We start from the raw sequence: 21,801 nt of genomic DNA on the forward strand, positions 1-21,801 counted from the left end.
AGAAAAAAGTATTAATATTCAACAATACATTTTATTAAACAGTACATGTTTTTTCATATTTAGCAAAGCAATTTTTTGCCCTTTTTTTTCTGTTTTCAGAATGTTTTGATTTTCACTGAAAATAGTGAAATCAATTGTATTCATCATTTAACAGCGGGCGAAAAAAAAAACAATCTGAAAGATTGTTTAAAAAAGCCCCAAATGTATCCTCACTAAAACATACATTAATAGAAATGTCAAAAATACCTTTTAAGTACATTAACAATTTTCAAGAAATAACATCTGTAAACCTTGTTGCAAAAGAACATTTTCCAAAATAATATCTGTCAAAGAAGTCCACAATTGTTTGTTTTACCTCTCCTTGAGGCCAAATGGTAAGTTTAAAATCCTTTTTGAGTGAAATATCCAATTGTAATCCTTTAAAATTTAAATAATGCTTTCTTCCGATGCCGATTTTAGTATTTAAAATTTGGGTTTCAGAAAAATTAAGTAACAATTGGGTAAATCATAAGGCAAACGTTGCTTGAAAATCAATTGAGAATCATTACACAGTGTCCATCCTTTTTCACATTTAAGATAAACTGTGTAATGACCAGATGTTATAGAAGGACCGTCATGAAAAATTATTGCAACTGCTACAAAAGTTTTTCCAGATATAGATAATTGATTACCAACAAACTTCTTTAGTAAAGTTTCCAATTTTGTTCCATCAGCTCTACAACGTTGTACCATTAAAATTACATACTGTCCATATTTCCTTAAAAATAACATTGACAACATTTCAGATTTACATTCAGAACATTCCATGTTGTGAATAGCATCTTTAACTAATTTACTAAAAGTCACTGTTTTACTTTCTGGTAATGGTAAATATATGAACCTTTCAGAATCAACATTAGCACTGCTTGTGTTCATACAGTTATCACAACAATGTTCCCATTTATAAGAGACACCAAATACATTTTCTACTTCTACCCCTTCATCTTCCAGTACCATCAGGATATACATCAAGAATTCCTGTGCATCTTGCTGGAGATTTTGTGTAAACTGTGTACATCCAGAACATACATCTAAAAGATTTCTAACATCAGAAGCACTTTCTATTTTAGTTTTATCATTACTCAGCTTCTCATAAAGGAGACTCAGCAAAGAACAGAATCTTTTTTCATGATTTAGTATTATCTGCTCATTCAAACTTTCAAGATAAAATACAACATTCAGCACTACATTTGCGTAGCAGTTGACACCAGAGCTATTTTCAAAATGACAACCAACAACCTCTTCCACACTGTCCTTTTTCTTTTTGCTTGCAGTCACATCACTGTCTTTTTGTTTTCTCTTCTGTACATCCTCATTACAGATATTCTCAAATCTCCTTTTCCGACAAACAACACTTTTTCAAACACAGGTTACTGACCTAAATGAGGAGCATAGCTTCTTCTTAATCTATTATACTCCTTTGCACAGTTTGCATCAGCACTTACTTTTGAGTCATCAAAGTCTATCATGAATAAACCAGATAATTTTTTCACGTGTGACAAAGCAACATATGCCATACCTTCTTTAAACACAGTAGATCCAATGTTTACAAAAGCACTATCAACAGTTAATCCTTGAGACTTGTGAATAGTTACAGCATATGCTAGAGAAATCGGAAACTGCTTCCTACGTACATATAAGTCTTTCACTAGCAAAAAACGAACTGAACAACGACTAATGACTTTAACCTCTTCAATCTGATCAAATTTTATTTTTAAGAATTCAATTCCATCTTTTTTCTGGTACTTTACAAAACCCACAACTTTACCCATAGCTCCATTCACTAAACCTTTTTCTACATCCAAATTACGTCTAAAAATTACTCTACAGTTCATACGCACATAAAGATTCTTTTCCAAACCAGCTGTTTTTGAAATGTTTTTCTCCAGAGAATCCAATTTAGTAGCCAATTTGCCTGTCAATATAATAGTTATTCGTTCATGTTGAATTTTATCCACAGCTTCCAGTTTTATGATCTCTTCATTTTCCAATTTCAAAAGTTCTTGATTGAATACAGAGCATTCATGTAGTGTTGGCATTATGCAGATTACAGTATTTTTTTCAGCAATTTTCTTGTATATTTTCTCTGGAACTACTTCTTCTGTTGTAAACAAATTACTCAGCAATCGACTCTGTAATACTTTTCTGCCATGTTCTGTGAGTAGTCCAATTCTTATATCTTTCAGAATACTTGCATAGTCCTCATCATTGGCTTGCCTCATATTGGTAATGAGTTCCTTATACTCAAAATATGTCCAAATATTTACATCGCCTATACTTCCTAACGACTTTTTCGTGTCTTCATTTGTAAGTGTATGGAATACCGGTTGTCCTTTAACTGGAGGAAATTGCAAAAGATCCCCAAAAACTATGATGTGTTTTCCTCCAAATAACACGTCAAAGTCTGTCTTCAGAATTTGCTGCTTTCTTAAATGCACAAAGGCAAGCATTAAGTTTGATACCATGCTTACCTCATCAATAATGAGTACTTTCATTTTCTTCAATACTCTTGAAACTTCCAAGCATGCTTCTCCTGCTAGTTTGTGGTACTGTATTTTGTTCTCGTGCTCTACTGGTAACATTAGCAAACGATGTAAGGTAACTCCTTTTATGTTATACGCTGCTAACCCAGTTGGAGCAGTAACAACACAAGACAAAATGGAATCCATTTTCTTCTGTAGGTAGCTTCTAATTACATTAATTAAGAAACTTTTTCCAGTTCCTGCTTGTCCACTTACATACATTCTCATTGGTTCAAAAGATGTGCATGAGCCCTCTTTATTTTCATGTAGTAATTCGTGATCAATTTTTTTTCTGACTTCTTCATACATTTTTTTTTGTTCTTTATTCAGTTGCTGCTCCAAATATGTTAAGTCTACTAAATCTTCCTGAGCTTGATTCATAGCTGTTTCCACTTCATTCATGGCTATTGCTGCTTCATTTTCTACGATTGGTTGTCCTAGAAGATCTTGACTGAACGTCCCAGAACTTTGACTGTCTTGAGAACTGTCTCTAGCTACTTCAGCTGCAATTGTTGCTTCTTGTTCAATTTCTTCATTTAACATTTGAACATAAGTTGTGAAAGTACTGCATTCTATGCTGTCTTTGCTAGCATTGAAGGAATCTTCATAACTCTGGAATTCTCCAAGTAGTTCGTCCTCTGAACGCCATGGTTTAAACAGCTGCAAAAGTGCCAAGTAGTAAAATTCCTTTTTGTCAGGAGTGTCGCAACTCAGCTTCCGGTGATTTATCAAACTTCCTTTTGTTTGCTTCACCAAACATCCTTCCTCACCACTGACTTTATATTTTCCATTGTTGATGTCTTCTGTGGCATTCCGTTTAAAAATGAAGTTCTGCAGCACTTCATAGAGACACATGTTCTCAAGGTGATGACTTCTTTGTGGGTAATATGTGTCCAACATGTTTGTTCTTAAAATGTCTGTACTTTCTGGTTTGAACTCTGCTAAATATTCAATTTCTCAAATAGATTTCAGTACCCGATTTCGCATTCCTGCAAGGCCTAAACTTACCCAAATTATTCTTCTGGATTTCGAGTACAGACTTGCAGATGATAACCTATCTGAGCATTCGTAGGATCCAATTTCTCGATGCGATAACATCTTTAAACTGAAAATGTATAGCTTCTTACTGACTGTCTTCTCGTGAGAAATCTCTTCCTACATTTCCTTCAATTCCGTTTTCTCCGATTTAGTGATGTAAGATGGGACATAGCGAGCAACAGCAATAGAATTGTCAGCCACATACTGTATATCCATGTTAGCATTCCACATGGATAAAATGACTGGGTTGTAGTCATTTATATATTTTGACTCTTCTTTTCTTCTTAGGTTGTAGGTATTCTTAGGCGATTTTCTTGTAATAGTATGTCGCACAGCTGACATAAAACTGTTTACTCTTCCTTTTAAAAGAACAGGTCGTGGAAATCCAAATCGACATTTTGTGTAGAATTTATCTTTACTCTTGTACTTTCGCCGACAGTATTTTCCACACCGATGACTTTGGAAACGTAAAACTTGCTCTTTTAAGTTTTTCTCTTCTGTGCTTTTAGGTATAGCACATGTTGCATATTCTTCAATGAAAGATAAAACTGCTTCATCAGCATCTGTTCCAAATTTTGGGGCATCCTTGATCCACAACAGCATATGAATATGAGGAGCACCTCTTGCTTGTTACTCTTTTCTCCAAAAGAAATCCACAACTTCTCCAAGAGGTGGATTTTTTTTATTGCAGATGAAGGACATCATAGCCTCAAATCTATGATTAAAATATCTGCAAACATTAACCGGATCCAATGAGCACAATTCTCCTGCTGTCTTGTATTGTATGTTTTTAATGTTTGAATTTGCCTCTCGAAGAAAATCCAGAAGATCATCCCAAGCGTACTCAGCACAGCTTATGGTAAGGAACCATGTAGGAGTTCCTAAATTCCGTAACATACACTTTAATTCTCCAAGGCGTCGGTACCAATATTCATTAGTCCCACGCTGTAAAGCCATCAAATTGATCAATTGAGATTCCAAATGATCATCTCGCTGTTGCACTTTGTTCATAAAATCCTTTGCAGTCACGTTACATAGATGTACTCCAGTTTTCAAAATGTGATTTACTGCATAAGATAGTGCTGACAAGTCACTTTCAAATAAAAGATGGAACAAATAAGGAATACTTTGACGAAATATGGGATCTTCTGCATATAATCTTGTAGTCCGATACTCCGAAGCAGGAATCTGTACTGGACGTTCATCATATCGTCCTCCTTCTCCTGTAGGAAACAGTTGGGGAAAACAACGAGCTTCCAAGCTCTCTTCCCATACACTCACAGGAGTTCCTTTTGCTTTCTTCATCTGAAACAGATCAATAGCGTTTCCCATAACTTCTTTAGAATGAAGAGGATGTATGCTGAAATGTTCATAAATTTCTTCTTCTTTTGACTTATCCACTTTTTCAATTTGCCCAGTTGGTATTCCTGTGTCTTCTAGTATTTCTTCTTCATCTTCATCCATATAAATGGCTTCATATCATTTATTATTTTTTTTCAAATACAAATTTGCTCTTTGTACTTTTCGTACATCCACCAGCTCCTGCCAAATTTTCTTATTCTTTGTAGGTACACCATTAACCAGAATAACTAATGGTTCAGTTTCCAAAGTATCTGCATCAATTGTTTCCATATTTTTTTCAAATACAATGGCAAATAGACAACTCTTCCTTTTAAACCTCTTTGTAAATCCGAAGGAGGTAATTTACCAGTTTTTGGCTCCATACGCACTATGGTCTGAAATGGATGGACACATTGAATGAGTATAGACTCATACATATTTAAATCAGAAAGTTCTGGAGGAATATCAACCAATTCTAAATTATTATGTACAGCTCTAGCTGGCATTCTATTTTCTTCTAACTTGTTATAGCAGTATTTACAAGTACGCTGATCTTCACCCAAATCAAAACAATTTTCCAGAAATATATATGTTGCAAAATCTTTCCACTTATAATTATCTTCATTTTCACTTTTTTTATACAGATCAACATTCCATGTTTGATTTTTATAATGGCTTCTCCGGCAACAAATACAAGTAATATTTGGTCTTTCATTAGAGATGATAGTAAATTTTGTCATTTGATCTTCAGTTCTACATTCTCTTCCACATTTTCATCAATAACTGTATCATTTTCTGCACTTTCTTGCTCTGGACCAAAGTAACAAAACTGAATTTCATCAGTAACCTTCACTACATCTGATACAGATACACGGAACAGAGCATTATTCAACTCATTTAACTTTAGTGCTGGACTTTTAGCAAAATACAATGTTCTCACAAACTTTCTCATTTCAGTATGATGAACAGCCAGCATCCTAAAATGGTGAAAAACACTTTGACACACTTTCCTAGATAGACAAGCCAGAGAATGTCCTTGCAAACCAGTATTCTCTCTCACTCTGCATGGATCTAGTCTTTGAAGCACCTTAATTTTCTGTTTAACACTCTTTTTACTATATTCTCTTAGAAAGTCACGTAATTTATCAATAGATTCCTGACGCACAGTACAAATACTACTACAATTCCAAGTGTACACTGGGGCCTTAGGAAGTCTCCCCATAAGCTCATCAGCCATCACTTCTTCCTCATTTCTTGGAACCATTTTTTCCTTTTTCATTACACAACCATCCTTAATTTCATATGCTCTACCATTGGTGTCAACTGCATGCAACAAACTATTACTTTGAAGATAACTCTCTTCATTAAAAAATGGCTCAGTACTTGAACTATGCTTCCATTCTCCTAAGAACACTTTACAAAAGGTATTTTTTTTCACTTCTCTTTTCCTTTTGCTTTGTGACTTCATTGCATTAACTAATTTATCTAATCTACGCATCCTGTTCAAAATTAAAATGAATAGTTTTTTTTTTTTTCTAAAGCCTTTGTAACAATACTTTCCATATATTTCTTTTTTTTAATAAAATTTGGTTTTCTTCACTCTGAAACATTTTTCGACAAATGTTTTTAAAATCTATTTTTCGTGTTAAGTCACTCTTTCTTACTTCTGAGTCTACATTAGCAGTTTGTTTTTGCTGTCGACTCTGTTGTTGTTTTGTACTTGAAACACTGTTTGAATTTATCTTTCGATAATTTTTTTTTTTTGAAGATATTTTTTAAAAATTCTTTAGTCTGCTTACCAGAAGACTTTTTCTGTTTTCCAACACGAGCTTCTCCTCCTATTTTTTTGTTACCAGTTGTCTTCAAATACAGTTGTTGTTGCTTTTCTTTTCTCTTTCTTGACTTTATAGGCATCTTTAAATGTTTTCACTGTTGCTCAGCAATACCTGCAAGAAACTAAAAAAAATACCTTTATGTAATTTTAATTCATTACAATTTTTTTTGAGCTTTTCAAATCCTATCACATAAGCTGAGCCTTTCCTACGAGTCCAAGTCTTACAAAACAAGACAAACATGAATTAAATCTCTGACAACAGTTCCTGTGTGCACACAGACTCATGGTGTGATTCTAGGCAGAAAACGATATTTGATTGGCAATTTGAAAGCACATTTACTACTGTGGAGGAGCAAGTGATAATTACTGTGACAGCCTGACACATTTTTCTTATATTTTAGAGAAGCAGACAAGAGCACATGTCCTTACAGCTATTTGAGACCATGACCATGTGTTACAGGGTGAGTGATTAGACTAGAGCAAAGGAAATGAGCCTTGGTGACATTGAATCTGTTTGCGTTACACACTGCTATCTGAAACACCACACACAGCTGAGTAGTATGCACGGGAGTGTACGAGAAGCTGCTGCGTGTGTGCAAAGAGTGTGTTTCTGGAGACTATGTATTGTCAGCTGCAAGAGAGATCTGCATGGAAACTTGCACAACTGCATGAAGAGTGCAGACATGTGTATAAGAGTAGATGTGTGGTAAGGGTTAATTGGACTTTTGAACATGTAGGAACAACCTCAGCCATTGCAAGAATTGAGGAAAAATCTACCATGCTATTTTCAAATGTGTTTGCATTTGCCTCTCATTTTTGAGATAGTGATTTCTGCTGAGTGCTAACCAACACATTTAAAGAAAACAAGCTGGCCCTTTCCTGAAAGTGCAAGTTTTACAGAACAACAGCAACACAAATTAAATCTCTGACAACAATTCCTGTGTGCACACAGACTCATGGTGTGATTCTAGGTAGAAAGCGATATTTCCTTTGGCAATTTGAAAGCACATTTAGTACTGTGGAGGAGCAAGTGATAATTACTGTGACAGCCTGACACATTCTTCTTATATTTTAGACAAGCAGAAAAGAGCACATGTCCTAACAGCTCCTTGAGACCATGACCATGTGTTACAGGGTGAGTGATTAGACTACAGCAAAGGAAATGGGCCTTGATGACGTTGAATGTGTTTGCGTTACACACTGCTATCTGAAACACAACACAGAGCTGAGTATTACGCATGGGAGTGTAGGAGAAGCTGCTGCATGTGTGCAAAGAGTGTGTTTCTGGAGACTGTGTATTGTCAGTTGCAAGAGAGATCTGCATGGAGACTTGCACAACTGCATAAACACTGCAGATATGTGTGTAAGAGTACATGTGTGGTAAGAGTTAATTGGAGTTTTGAACATGTAGGAACTACCTCACCCATTACAAGATTGGATGAAAAATCTACCCAGTTGAATTCAAATGTGTTAGCATTTGCCTCTCATTTGTGAGATCAGGATTGCTGCTGAGTACTAGCCATCACACTTTAAGAAAAAAAGCTGCCCTTTTCCTGCGAGTACAAGTTTTACAGAACAACAGCAACACAAATGAAATCTCTGACAACAATTCCTGTGTGCACACTGTCTCATGGTGTGATTCTAGGCACAAAACAGTATTCCTCGGTGATACCAGGCCCTTTCCTGAAAGTGCAAGTTTTACAGAATAACAGCAACACAAATTAAATCTAACATGTTCAAGGCACTTAAATATCTTCCTTAACATAAAATGTAAAACACAATTTTTAAAGTGGTAGGAAAATGTACCATGCTATTTTCAAATGTGTTTGCATTTGCCTCTCATTTTTGAGATAGTGATTTCTGCTGAGTGCTAACCAACACAGTTGAAGAAAAGAAACTGGCCCTTTCTTAAAAGTGCAAGTTTAACAGAACAACAGCAACACAAATTAAATCTCTGACAACAATTCCTGTGTGCACTCAGACTCATGGTGTGATTCTAAGCACAAAGCGATATTTTCTTTGGCAATTTGAAAGCACATTTAGTACTGTGGTGGAGTAAGTGATAATTACTGTGACAGCCTGACACATTTTTCTTATATTTTAGACAAGCAGAAAAGAGCACATGTCCTAACAGCTCCTTGAGACCATGACCATGTGTTACAAAAAACAAGCTGCCCCTTTCCTGCGAGTGCAAGGGTAATAGAGCAAGACCAACACAATTTAAATCTCTGATAACAATTCCTGTGTGCACACTGTCTCATGGTGTGATTCTAGGCAGAAAACAGTATTCCTGGGTGATACCAGTACACCTTAACTTATAGTGAAGACATACTCCATAATATCTAACATGTTCAAGGCACTTAAATATCTTCCTTAACATAAAATGTAAAACACAACTTTAAAAGAAGAATGACAATTCTAATATTTATATAAAAAATCACCAAATACATCCCCTCTCAATCTCATAACTCACCTTTAAAATTAATTAGTTGAGAAAGAAATGTGGCACTCAAACAGCAGATTATCAGAGCCAGAATCTCAGAGCTGTACACCTCTCTCCTCTCACCACAACCAGTAAATGGCAATTTTTCCCTCTCTTTTTTCACACATATACATGTTAATGTAAAATCACAGTCCTTCCCACATTTTTTCAAATGGAATCACACATTTCTATTGGTTGCAACTTTCAACCCCTTTCCAAATCATCCCTTCCCCCAACATGACTTCTGCCTGCTACCATAGCAACAGGTCATGGAACACTGGTGTGAGCAGAGAGGTCAGAAGTTCAGCACACAATGTTTCTAATCCAAAGAGCAAGAGTGCTTGACTTTTCAAACCTAACAGCAAATCCAAAGTAATGTTCAGTGGGAACACATTTTTCTGTACCAATCCAAAACATGCTTTTAAAAATGTAAACATACAGCCTAGTTTTAACTGTAAAATAGTTTGAATCAGCCAATGAGTTCTTTTTATTAAAAAAAAGTATGTATGCCTCCATTTTTCAACTGTCTTTCTTTTCATATTGCCATTCTACTGAAAGACACCTCCTGAGTGCATCAAGTCCTTGCTTTGCCAAATGTAGACATTAAATGGATTGGTCAGAGAGGATTAAAGTGGCACCAATTAATGCCTTTGGTGAAAACCTTTCTACAACTCCCACAGCCTAACCTTATTATTGTGCACTGTGGTGGAAATGACCGAGGCACTTTAACTGGGGTAGGTCTGGAAATGCTTATTAAGGACACCTTTCTGCAATTGATGTCACTTTTTCCACAAACTGCCTTTGTATATTCTAATATATGCCAAAGGCAAAAGTGGAACTGGTCCAACCAATTTTGTCCGCAGATTGACAAAGCAAGAAAGCACGTCAATAAGTCTGTTTCTGCTTTCCTCAGAGACTATGGTATGGGTTCTATATACCACAACAACTTGCGTTACAACATGCAAGACATTTATAGAGAAGACCGTGTACATTTCAATGATGAAGGGAACAGAGTCTTCCTCTTGAACTTTAGACTCTGCATCGGTACTTACTTGTAGGTATCGAAAAACACTCAATAAACACAAGGGCTCTTTTTAGAGCCACCTAATATCTAAACACTTAAACTTGATTTTTATTTCTATTTTTTTGAATGTTTTTTTTCGGGTGCATGCAGAGTGCGCGCACCTCGCAATGTTTTTTAAAAAAATTAAAATCTTTTTTTTGGCCCTTCGTGGTCCTAGTGGGACCCCCTGACAATGGCTAGGGGGTCAAGAACTCCCTACTCTGCCCCTTATTCACGTTCTCCACCTTTCCTTTTCAGTACGACAGACAAAATGGTGGCCGACACTTCCTGATTTCGACCGATTCGAATGTTTACTGACATCTAACAACCAATCAGAATTACGCTCGCGCACGGCAGGATGCGCGCACAGGGCTTGCACAGTGCACGCACCCTGCGCGCGTATAGATATTGATATGCTTTTAAATGCTATTTTCTCAGGAAATACTGAGCAGATTTACACCAGACCTGCGAAAGGCACTTCCTTGACCTTATGGATACCTCTCTGCCAAATTTCACGTAATTCTGTTCAGCCGTTCGGGCTGTAGCTGCGACTAAAGGTCCTATGGAAAAATGCATGGGGAGAACGCGTTTTGGGACCCCCCCTTTTTCTCGGCCCCCGCTTGACAAATCACCCCGAGACTTTCAGGGTAGGAACTGAACGGAGCGCCCCATTAGTTTTGGAAATTTCGCGAAGATAAGTCAACCGGCGCCAAAGTTATTCAAAATAGAATTTTCAGATTTCCTATGGAAACTCGGTCCTAACTATAACTATCTACTGGCGACCGCCAGTAGATAATATATATATATATATATATATATATATATATATATATATATATATATATATATATATATATATATATATATATATATATATATATATATATATATATATATATATATATATATATATATACACATTACTCCAAGTCCATGGGTGGAATTATTGCACCAATGCCATTTTTAGCTACACCTTAAGAACCTATGTTGGAATGGAGACAATGGAAGAAAGGTTGAATGGAAGCTTACATTGAAGCAATGGAAGGGGATGATTACATGGACAAATGGCAATTGGCTATCCTGAAAGATTGTGTAGGAGCAGAAGGCAGATGCATTCTAAGTCATCTGCCTCAAATAGCATCAGACCGTGGAGAGGACGATGATATAGATATATATGAATGCGTGATTGTGCAAGTAGACAAGTTATATATTAGGAAAGTAAATGAGGTGGTTGCTAGACAAATATTCTTAAGTAGAGGGCAATTACCTAATGAGTCAATTGATGTGTTTGTGAATGACTTAAGAATTTTAGCTCCTAAATGTAATTGTGCTTCTTTCATGATCAAATGGTGCATAGAGTTGCGGATTCAAAATTATAAGAAAAAGTATTAGCGGCAGATTAGTTAACCTTAAGTAAAGCTTTAGATATCGCCCATCGTTTTGAGGAGATGAAGCTAGGCATGAAGGAGTTAGCAGAAAAACACATTGCTGAAATTCAAATAATGAAAAAAATTAACATTGATTAAAAAATAGGTAGTAAACCCAAAGTAAGCATGCAAGCTGTTCAGAATATGGACAAAGGGAATGCGTGTGCTTTAAATGTGATTTATCCGGTCATTTGGCCAATGATAAGTGATGTCCAGCTTTTGGACAAGTGTATAGGTATTATTAAACTAAAGGACATTATGCAAGGATATGCAATAATGGGAATAAAGGCAGGGATATCAGTTTGGAAGGAGGGGTGGAAAGGAGGAATTATATAAGGGAGATTGCATATTATTCAAAAGAACACACAGAAGAAGAGCATGTCTTGAGTATGCATGAGATAAATAGAGATGTAAAAGATGCCCCTTTTTGTGCAATTGGGGATAAAGAAGTTCAAATTAAGGCAGATTCTGGTGCTACACATACCCTGATCAGAGATGAATGGATGAAAAGATTTCCAGATGTAACACTGTCCCCACCTGATATAAAATTAGTGAGTTATGGAAAAAAGCCTATTGATGTTCTGGGATATTTTAAGTCCAATTTTTGTTATAAAGGTAAGACAATTGAAGCTAAAGTTTATGTAGCTAAAGAAGCATGGTGCTTATTGGGGTATCCACAGCAAAGAGATCTGATGATTGTTCTTAATCCCAATCATTCAAAACAAGTGCTAGGGTACAGTGATCTGGTATTACAGGTAGGAGACAATACAGCAATCGATTGGGAAAAGATATTTCCTAAAGTTTTTTCTTCTTAGCTAGGATTGTTAAAGAAGTTCGTACAGAAACAATGTGGTGCCTAAAGTGCATAAAGTCAGAAATATACCCTTAGCTATGAGAAGTTCCTTGAGAGAAGAGCTGAAAAAGTTAAGTGACCAACATGTGATAGAAGAAATAGAATCATCCGAGTGGTTATCACCCGTAGTAGTTGTTCTTAAACCTAATGGGAAAGTCAGGCTTTGTGTTGATTTAAGAGATTTGAATGATTCTGTGTGGGTGGATTGACATGCACTACCCAACATAGGAGACATGTTTGCTATGTTGAAAGGGGCAATGGTATTTTCAACATTGAATTTATCGAGTGCCTATCATCAAATAACATTATATGAAGAGAGCAAACAATACACATCTTTTATAACATCAGAAGGTGCTTACAGAGATAAGAGAATGCCAGTTGGACTCATATCGGCATCTTCTGTATTTCAAAGGATTATGCATAATTTATTTAAGGAATTAGATAACGTTCTATATTTTCAGGATGAGATTTTAGTTTACGGGAATAGCATAGGGGGACATATTGAAACGTTATACAAGGTATTGACTACATTGCAGGATAAAGGCTTGACTTTATCCGAAAAGAAATGCAAATTCTGTGTAGATTCAGTAGACTATCTAGGTCATTGTATTATCAAAAATGGTGTGACACCCAAGCACAATCTGGCACCAGAACCTCAAAATAAAGACCAGCTAAGATCATTTTTAGAGCTGGCTGAATATTATGCCAAATGTATTCCCCAAAACAATGTTCACATGGAGGAATTTGATGAAAAAAAACAATCATTTGTGTGGGATGCAAAATTGCACAAAAGAGTTCAAATTGTTAAAAGAAGGACTAGCATCAGCTCCTGCTTTAGCAACCTTTGACACCACATGTGATTCAGTCATTGTTTCTAATGCCAGTAATGTTGGTATTGGAGCAGTCTTGATGCAAAATCAGAGAGGGAACTTAGTTACAATTGCCTTTGCATCAAGACAAATATTCAACATTGGAAAAAGAAACCCTTGCGTGCTGGTGGGGAATTGAATACTTTAGAAAATATTTTTATAGTACAATATTCAAAGTTAGATCTGATGATTGTCCATTGGGAGATTTGTTTACCACAAAGGGTTGCAGTAAGGCGACACTCAGAATTGCCAGATGGCAATACAGATTACAAAATATTCATTTTAAAGTGGAATACATTTCTGGAGTGAAAAACATATTGTCAGACTGTTTATCAAGACTTCCCATAGTGGGAGATGATGCTGTAATTGAGGACAATGAGTCAGAAAAAGTGGAATCAATTTGTGAGGTATCCATGGGTTGCATTAAAGAGAACCCATGGAAATCCGTATGTGAGATTGATGAGGATGTTCAAAAGATATTGACATACATTAAATCATCTTGACCAAGGAAAAGAGATTTAGAGGAACGTCTGTTACCTTACTTGTATGTAGAGCATGAGTTGTCGGAGCAACTAGTGGTGTCAGAGAGTCTCAGACAGACTGTATTGGACATGGCGCATGAAGGTCATCCGGGAATGAGCAGCATGAAAAGAAGAATTAGAGGAGAATTTTGGTGGCCAGGTGTTGATAGGTGCTTTGAAAGAAGTGTGAGATCATGTGTTGAATGTTGAATGTGCCATTACTGACAAATCCCAAAGAGTCATAAGATATGATATAGTACCGGTTTTAAGATTGTCAAGAGTATCGGAAAGTGTGTCTCTTGATATTGCTGGGCCCATGTGTATTAGTATGAATCCCACATATGCCGTAGTCTTAATTGATCAGTTCCGGCAATGGCCGGAAGTCAAGTTTGTGCCACAGGTTACTTCGAGATATGTTATTCAATTCTTAAATTAAATCTTTGAGAGAGAAGGATTTCCAAAAACATTGGTTACGGACAATGGTGTGCAATTGACATGCAATGAGATTAAGTTATTTCTTGATGGTCATGGGATCGAGCATACGCGCTCATCCGTGTATTATCCCCAGAGTAATGAAATTGTGGAGAGATGGATCAAAGTACTAAAGGAAGGGTTAGAACTGGGCATTGTTAATGGAAGGAATTGTCAACAAGCTGTTAAGGAGTTAATATGGAATATAGAAATACACCCAGGATGGATGGAGACCTGTCACTATTCGAAACAAGCATTTGAAATGCAATTAGTCTTGCCTTTGGGACCATATATGTATTTAGTTATGCAGCGCATTAGCCTGGGTGCTGTAACATCTATTGTTCATTAACATGGAGGGAAAGTAAGCACCAAACTGCATGACATTGCAGGTATGGAAAAACATGGAGAGAAATATTGCCTTTTAGCGGGAAATGGTATAGTCCAAAGCTCTGTTATTAATTTAAAATCAGGGCCTTCGGTGGTCATATCACTGAAAATACAAGATTTAAAAAAAAAAACATTATTGTCTACAGGTGCTTGTGGAAGACTATTTCTATGGACTGGAAACTAGAGAATGCTAAAGTGATTCTGGTATTTTACTGACCTCTGCTAGTTGTTTTCTATCAAGAAAGTTAAATAGAGGCAGTTGCCAGAAAAATAAAAAAAATAAAGTCCCTCAGCAGACAGCAATTCTGGTAATTTACTGACCTCTACTGGTCGTTTTCTATCAAGACAGTTAAACAGAGGCAGTTGAACAGAAAAAAGTCCCTAAGCGGAAGCAGACAAGTCCTAGGGCTGATCTCCAGAGCCCACAAAGTACATACACGTATAAGTATATACTAAAGTATTTACAAGAGGTCTCGAATGCTCGACCTAAAAATTAGAGGGAGGGAGAGTATGTGTCACTTGAATCAAATGTGGATGATGGAGTTATGTGAGAAAGCTAAAATGAAAGGGTCTTCTGAGGAAAAGCAAGAGGTACTGGATCACCATGATGGTCATGTGCAGCCTTTGAGGGAATATGAGTGGGTGCATGTAAGAAAGGGAAGGGTGCTGAAGTCTGGCGAGTCAAGGAGTTTGGTGCCAATGAAGATAGAGTCGGTAGTCAAGTGGTAGAATTATCTGATTGCAATGTGTGGACCATGAGTAAAGTTGTGAGAGTTCTGTGATGGTTACGGCCAGAAGTTGATGAGGAAGCAAGTGGAGTTACAGGTAACAATAAGTGGAAGAGGGAGACCACCTGTCAGGATAGATATGGTGTGGAGCAGAGAATGAAGAGTACTGCGTCGGGCAAGGAAGAGAGAAGTATATGTAAACCAGTGTGGTGCAAGGACTATCATATGGAGTAGCATCTCTGCTCATCACTGGTTCCAATGGTTGAAAAGATTTGTGTAAGTGTTTTTATAAATGTATATAGTTATGTCCAGCATTGTGTTCATACTGTGGTGAAGATTATTGCATTACGCAAAAGAGTTTTTTTTTGTTTGGTTGCATGACTATGTTTCACGAACCATGTTACTCAATATCTGCACACATTTATTTCAGGGTGCAAGGTCAAATAGTTGACTGAAAACTGAGTCTAATTAAAGTGTATGTCTAGCTTGTTTGGTTAATGTACCTGGCCTCAGCATCACCCTTAAGGCTGTTGGATAATTACTATGTGAAATATTAATGCAGTTGTTAATACAGGTTTTTAACTTTTTACACTACATGTTACTGTTTTCTTATTTCTGGCAGGGGAGGTTGGTGAAGGGGGTAGAAAGTTTCTCTGACTGTCAACTGACAGGCTCATTTGATTTTTGTTGTTCATGAAGGTACCGTCTGGATGATAGAAATTTTAAGTCTTATCAATTCCAAAGGAGACCAAACTTTAGTGAAAAGTATCCCGAATTGGGATCGTGCACCCTGGATTGAAACAAAGGAATCACTTGAGAAGCTAATAGCACGTCAAAGGCCTCGTCTCATTACCAGCCACCTGCCAGTGCATGTCTTTCCCAAATCTTTCTTCAGCTCCAAGGCCAAGGTAAGGAAAAGGCCCTCAGGACAGAAGGTGCAATATAGTTATGTAGGTGACTTTAATATGACTCTTCAGTTTCGCACATTTCTGCATAATTGCCCCAGATCTTTCACCTTTTTCTGCAATCCTATTTCTGTTGTCTTTAGTAGTCTGCACACTGTAGTATTGCTGTTGCTTCCAAAGTGTATGTGTTCTGATCCCTAAAACATGGTAAAATTGGCTTACCCATGATTGACAAATCTAACTTGCCTGTGGGTCCGTAGTATTTGATGTAGAAACTACCTAAGTCCTGGAAGTTAAATGCCCCCGTGAACTGCAGCACGTATTGAGCCATTCAAAGAGATGGCCTGTAAAGCATGGTTTCAGGCTTACAATGTGTCGCCTGACTACACAGCCTAAAAGCCTGCTGGCATATCTCTCAAAATAACACTTTGTTTGACAGTTGGGACACCCTGTTTTTAAATATCAATAAATCACCCTTAAGTACACCTGTTGTCAGCAAAGCAGGTTGCCTGACATTTAAAAGGGGTAAATGTGCAAAACTAAAGTTTGTATATTCCTCCGAGGTCTAGCCTCCAAAACCTATTTTCACTGTCAGGGCTGTATCTGGGTCCTACAAAATATCAAAGTGCATATATTAAACATTCAATACCAACCCTTTGACAAACAGCAGCTAGAATAGTCATTCAAAGTTTACTTTGCATATTTATTAAACATCCAGTTCATTTACGAAGTCATGCCACCAAATTATTATCAGAAATTTTTAAAACTCAAATTTCCGATTTCCCTTGTTAGCTTTTTGTTGATTTGGTGTCATTTTGTTTATTAAAATTTACTCTATTTTTCTAATTTGAGGTTTTTATTGTTTGGTATTTTAATTTTATAACTATTTTGACACTGCATAAATACTTTACATATTACCCTAAGTTAAGCCTTTTGTGCTTAGTGCCATAGCTACCAGAGGGCTGAGCGCAGGACTTTGGAGTTCACCCTGAGATGCTGGTTTTATTATTTCTTGAGGTAGGTGGGTGACTGCCCTTTCCCATCAACCTTGCCTTTGACTTTTTTTATTACTGAGATCAGATGTTTTAACCATTCCATGCCCTGCTCCCTTAAGCTAAATCTGCCCACCCAGTATTGATCCAATCCTAAATAGGGTGCTTTCCTGTCCTCCTCCCAATGCCCTTTTAATGGAAACAACTCAATAATCTCATAACTTCTCCAAAAAAACTTCAGATATATTTTTACTAATCTCTATTCGCTAACATGTATTCCCCAGAGAGGAGACTAGAATTGGAACCCATGATCTAAACTGGGTGTGACCCTCCAAATGAACGGTCACTATCAAACCAAAACCATACATAGCGGCCAGCCTCCTCTCCTCTCTCTACAGTCTTCCGGGATCCAATTCCAGACATAGAAAATGAATACCAGCCAATAAACTTTTAATCCTCAACACGTCAGCCTTCATCGCCTTTAGGAAACCTAACACACAAGTGGGACCAAATCATTATCTCCAAGGTGCAAACCAAAGCAGTCTGGGCAGCCCTTTCCCTGGAAGAATTTTATCAGTGAAAGTTACCTCCACCACATACTACTCTTTCACCTCTACTTTGCAGAGATCCGCCTTCTGTCCAGTCCGAGTAAGTGTTCGAAAGGCTTTGTATCTTCCTGCTTCGTAACCCACCATATAAATAAAAGCCCAATAATCCATGTCAATATCCACAACAATAAACAACAATAAATGTCAAGGAACCCAACATGTTTCAAAACAATAGGAACAAGAGAAAACCATTTACACTCAACATCTGCCAATTCCTCCGTTCTTAAATATTGTTGACAAGTACACCACCTGCCAATCCCACCAATCTACAGCTTCGAAATCCCCAGCCTAGCTTCTTCTGTGGCCACCCCTGTACTGAAGTAATGACTATCAAAATGCTCAACCCCAACCCCAATCTTTCCTAAAAGTAACCATAGCACTAGTAATACCTAAAAAGTAGAAAGACTACTATATTCTTGGATACAAAAAATTTGACTTTGCACCCTTAAAGCCACAAAACCCCGCCATAATGCCAAGGAACTCAATGATTCTCCTTTTACTTCTTGCAACCTTATTATATTTTCCTTGTTATGCTGGTCTGTGTTAGACTGCCTTAGCCAAACACTCAGTACACTCCCTTCCTTCTTTACCTCCTACTCATAGTGGCTCATTACAATGTCGGGTGGAAAACCGCACCCGATTATGATGTTGGCAGTCGGAATGTAAACCGCACGCTCATTCAAAATCAATTCCGAGCGACTAGTGGAGTATTCCTGTTGGTCGGAACCTCTTCGTACACCCCTATGGAAAGCGTTTCCGCCCTCGGGATTACGATGCCGACTACCAACAGCCTTTCCGCGTTGTCCAGTTTGACATGAAAAGGCTGTTGGAAAGTGACTTTGGGGGCCCCTGGCAGGGCCCCCTAGGCCCTGTGACCTATGGTTGATGTCCAAGGGTGTACCTAAGGGCCCCCCCGTAAAACCCTGCACTGTGTGGCAGGCACCATGGGGTGCCTGTGATAGGGTGCAGGGTTTTCCACAAACACTCCATTTCCCCATAGGAGACTGTGTAAAGGCTGGTTGTTGGGCAGAACACGAGCTCCCATAGGGAACAATGGGAGTCCGACCAAACAGTGTTTGGTCACATCGTAATCCAGCGATCCGAATCGCTGACCGCAAGGTGGTCAGTCCCGATTCCGAGTCAGTGTCGGGCAGAGGGTTTCCACCCGACATCGTAATGAGCCCCATAGTGTGGTTGCTGGTGTGTTCACTTTTACTTACCTAAGTCTTCTTATAAGTATTCAACTCACACTTTAAAGGTAGGGAGTTGCATTCCAGTACTAAGCTCCTAGTCACTCACATTGACTCTGCATGATTTATACCTCAAGTTACACTTCACCTGACAGAGACGAGCCTCGCATATTGAATCTCTTCTTGGATAAAATCACATTATTCAGTCTAAATAGTTCACAAATTCTTTAATTTTCTCACCTGCTGTAAGTTGGTGGACACACCTGTTCTTTTAATAAACACAATGACTTACAGCAACCGCATTATTTGTATCTTTGCAGCCTGAGAAAGTCCCAGGCTATCGGGCAACTTAGGGGGGGTGAAACATGTCAGGTGCCCACAGAATACTATTAAATACATGTGTATAACTGCCTGTTGGAATAAATCATGTTGGAATGAATATTGTGTCAACAACTACAAATAACTCAGACATCTCAAAGAGATAGCAAAGGACTCTGAGTATTCTTAACTTTTTTGGGTACTTAACCTTCTCTACAAAGATAATTATAGCAATTTAGAAGCCAGTAGACAGTACAACCATGGGAACAGTTCAATATGTGAAAATAATTATCATCAAGTTATAGACATAGTAAACAAAATTAAATGTGCCTGGAATAATAGCTGTTACTGTAAGAGTACGATACAGTGAGAGAACAGGTGAGGGGAATGCCTTGAGAGATCAAAGGAGTGACGGTATATGTACGGCAATCCGCTACATTAGAATAGGGAGACAATATTAGGAATTCAGAGACTTCTATATGACAGACAGTGATACACTAGAAGGATATGGGCAGTAATAGAGTGATGGAGGAGGGATCATTCGAGCATAAACACAAAAAGGGGAAGTAGACGAAGGGGGAGGGTGCAACAGTATATTATGTGAATGCCTACTCAAGGGAATCTGATGTCATCACTGATCTGTTGTTTGAATGCAGCAACAATATCGTCCCTGCCAGAGTAAATAGGGCTTTGGAATACCTTCTCCACAGATCGATGAATTCTATTTTAGCACAGTGGATTACCATGTCATGCCAGTAGAATTTTCAAAGTTGTAAGGAGGCCCTCCAGTGCATGGTGAGCAGGCACTGCGCCAAAAGAAAGGCAAGATCCAAAAATCTAGTGACGACTGTTCCACTTTATGTGAGGGCATAAAGACCTAGTATTTAACATTCTGGGTTATGTAGTCCTGGCCTACCCATTACAGCTGCAAGATCTGCTGTAATTTTACTCCAATACATAACAACCATGGGAATTTCCCAAAACATATGTATGATATCTGCACTCAGAGCATGGCTGCAAGGGTAGTTATAGATTGCAGTAGGTTGCATCTTACTTAGGATCATATGTGTTAGATAGGTGCGGTGCAAGATGTTAAATTGGATGTACTGGAGCATTCCTTTTGTGTAAATATATGACCCAAGTCTAATTCCCATTTCTTGTGCAGATCCAATAATGGAGGGTTAGTCTGTACAATGTTAGTTCTGACAAGCCAGGACTAAATATGTATTTCAAAACTCAATTGGGAGGCCATCCAGTCCCATAGATTTACCTGTGGCAAATTCTTGGATTGTTCCATGTATCTCCTGCGCTGTTATAGGGTTATTATGTAAGTCTAGGTGTTCAGTCAGCAGTGTGAGAAGCTCTAAACCCTCTAAGAAGTCGGCGGTATGAATGTGTAATATGGAGCTTATAGGACTTTAAAATTCTCTATAGTGAGAAAGGAAAGCCAGGTGGATATCCAACTGCAACCAAGCTATAGTGTTGGGAGCCAATCAGCTGGCAGAGACAGGAGGTTTGCCCTAATCATGTTTAATATACCAGGCGAGTAAGCAACCCAATTTATTCATATCTTTGTGTGTTTTGGCTAGGTGAATTTTGAAATCTGTGCACCTATGTGTCGCGATTAATTTTGTCTGAAGTACCCTGCTATCATGTAGCGTATTGTGTTTAGTGGCGTCCGTAAGTGTTTGCCTTTCAAGTGGGGCTAGAGATTTCCCAAGTGTCAATTCCTGTGTGACTGTCTGACAAACTCCTATCACAGTTGGGATGCAGTGACCTCTTATAACAGGCTTGAAAGCATCCCATTCAGTAAGTCTAGAGGATGGAGTGCCACTATTATCATCAGAGTAATGGAGAATGCCTTCACGGGTCTGCTCTCTTAAGGGTAGGCCTTCTAGTGTACAGGGCTGAAGTCTCCAAGTCGGGTCTTGGACCAGTGTTTGTATCCCATGTTAGTTGCACTAGCAGGGGGTTATGGTCTGGGACAGTTTTTTGTGGATATTCTGCATGATTAGCTAGGAGTTGGAATGTGAATGAGCAAACAATATGGTCTAAGCGAACATGTAGATCAGTGGTTCCCAAACTTTTCACTCCTGAGGACCCCCATTGAGTCACCACTGAAAGCCGGGGACCCCCAAGCAATTTGTAGGATTTAAATTTCAAACATTAAAACAGTAATTCAAAAAAAATAAACACACGTGTGCACACAAAAC

General features: G+C 37.8%; 1 protein-coding gene across 1 annotated transcript in view; it reads left to right on the forward strand.

The window, feature by feature from the left end:
- LOC146809806 (sulfotransferase 2B1-like) overlaps positions 1-21,801 on the forward strand; it is a 496,995-nt gene that overhangs the window by 79,584 nt on the left and 395,610 nt on the right. Inside the window, exon 3 of the mRNA XM_085614386.1 lies at positions 16,275-16,483. Coding sequence (XP_085470512.1) covers positions 16,275-16,483 — 209 coding nt within the window. The remainder of the gene's footprint in view (positions 1-16,274; positions 16,484-21,801) is intronic.

The sequence above is a fragment of the Triturus cristatus genome, chromosome 7, assembly GCF_964204655.1.
Source record: "Triturus cristatus chromosome 7, aTriCri1.1, whole genome shotgun sequence".
NCBI lineage: Eukaryota > Metazoa > Chordata > Amphibia > Caudata > Salamandridae > Triturus > Triturus cristatus.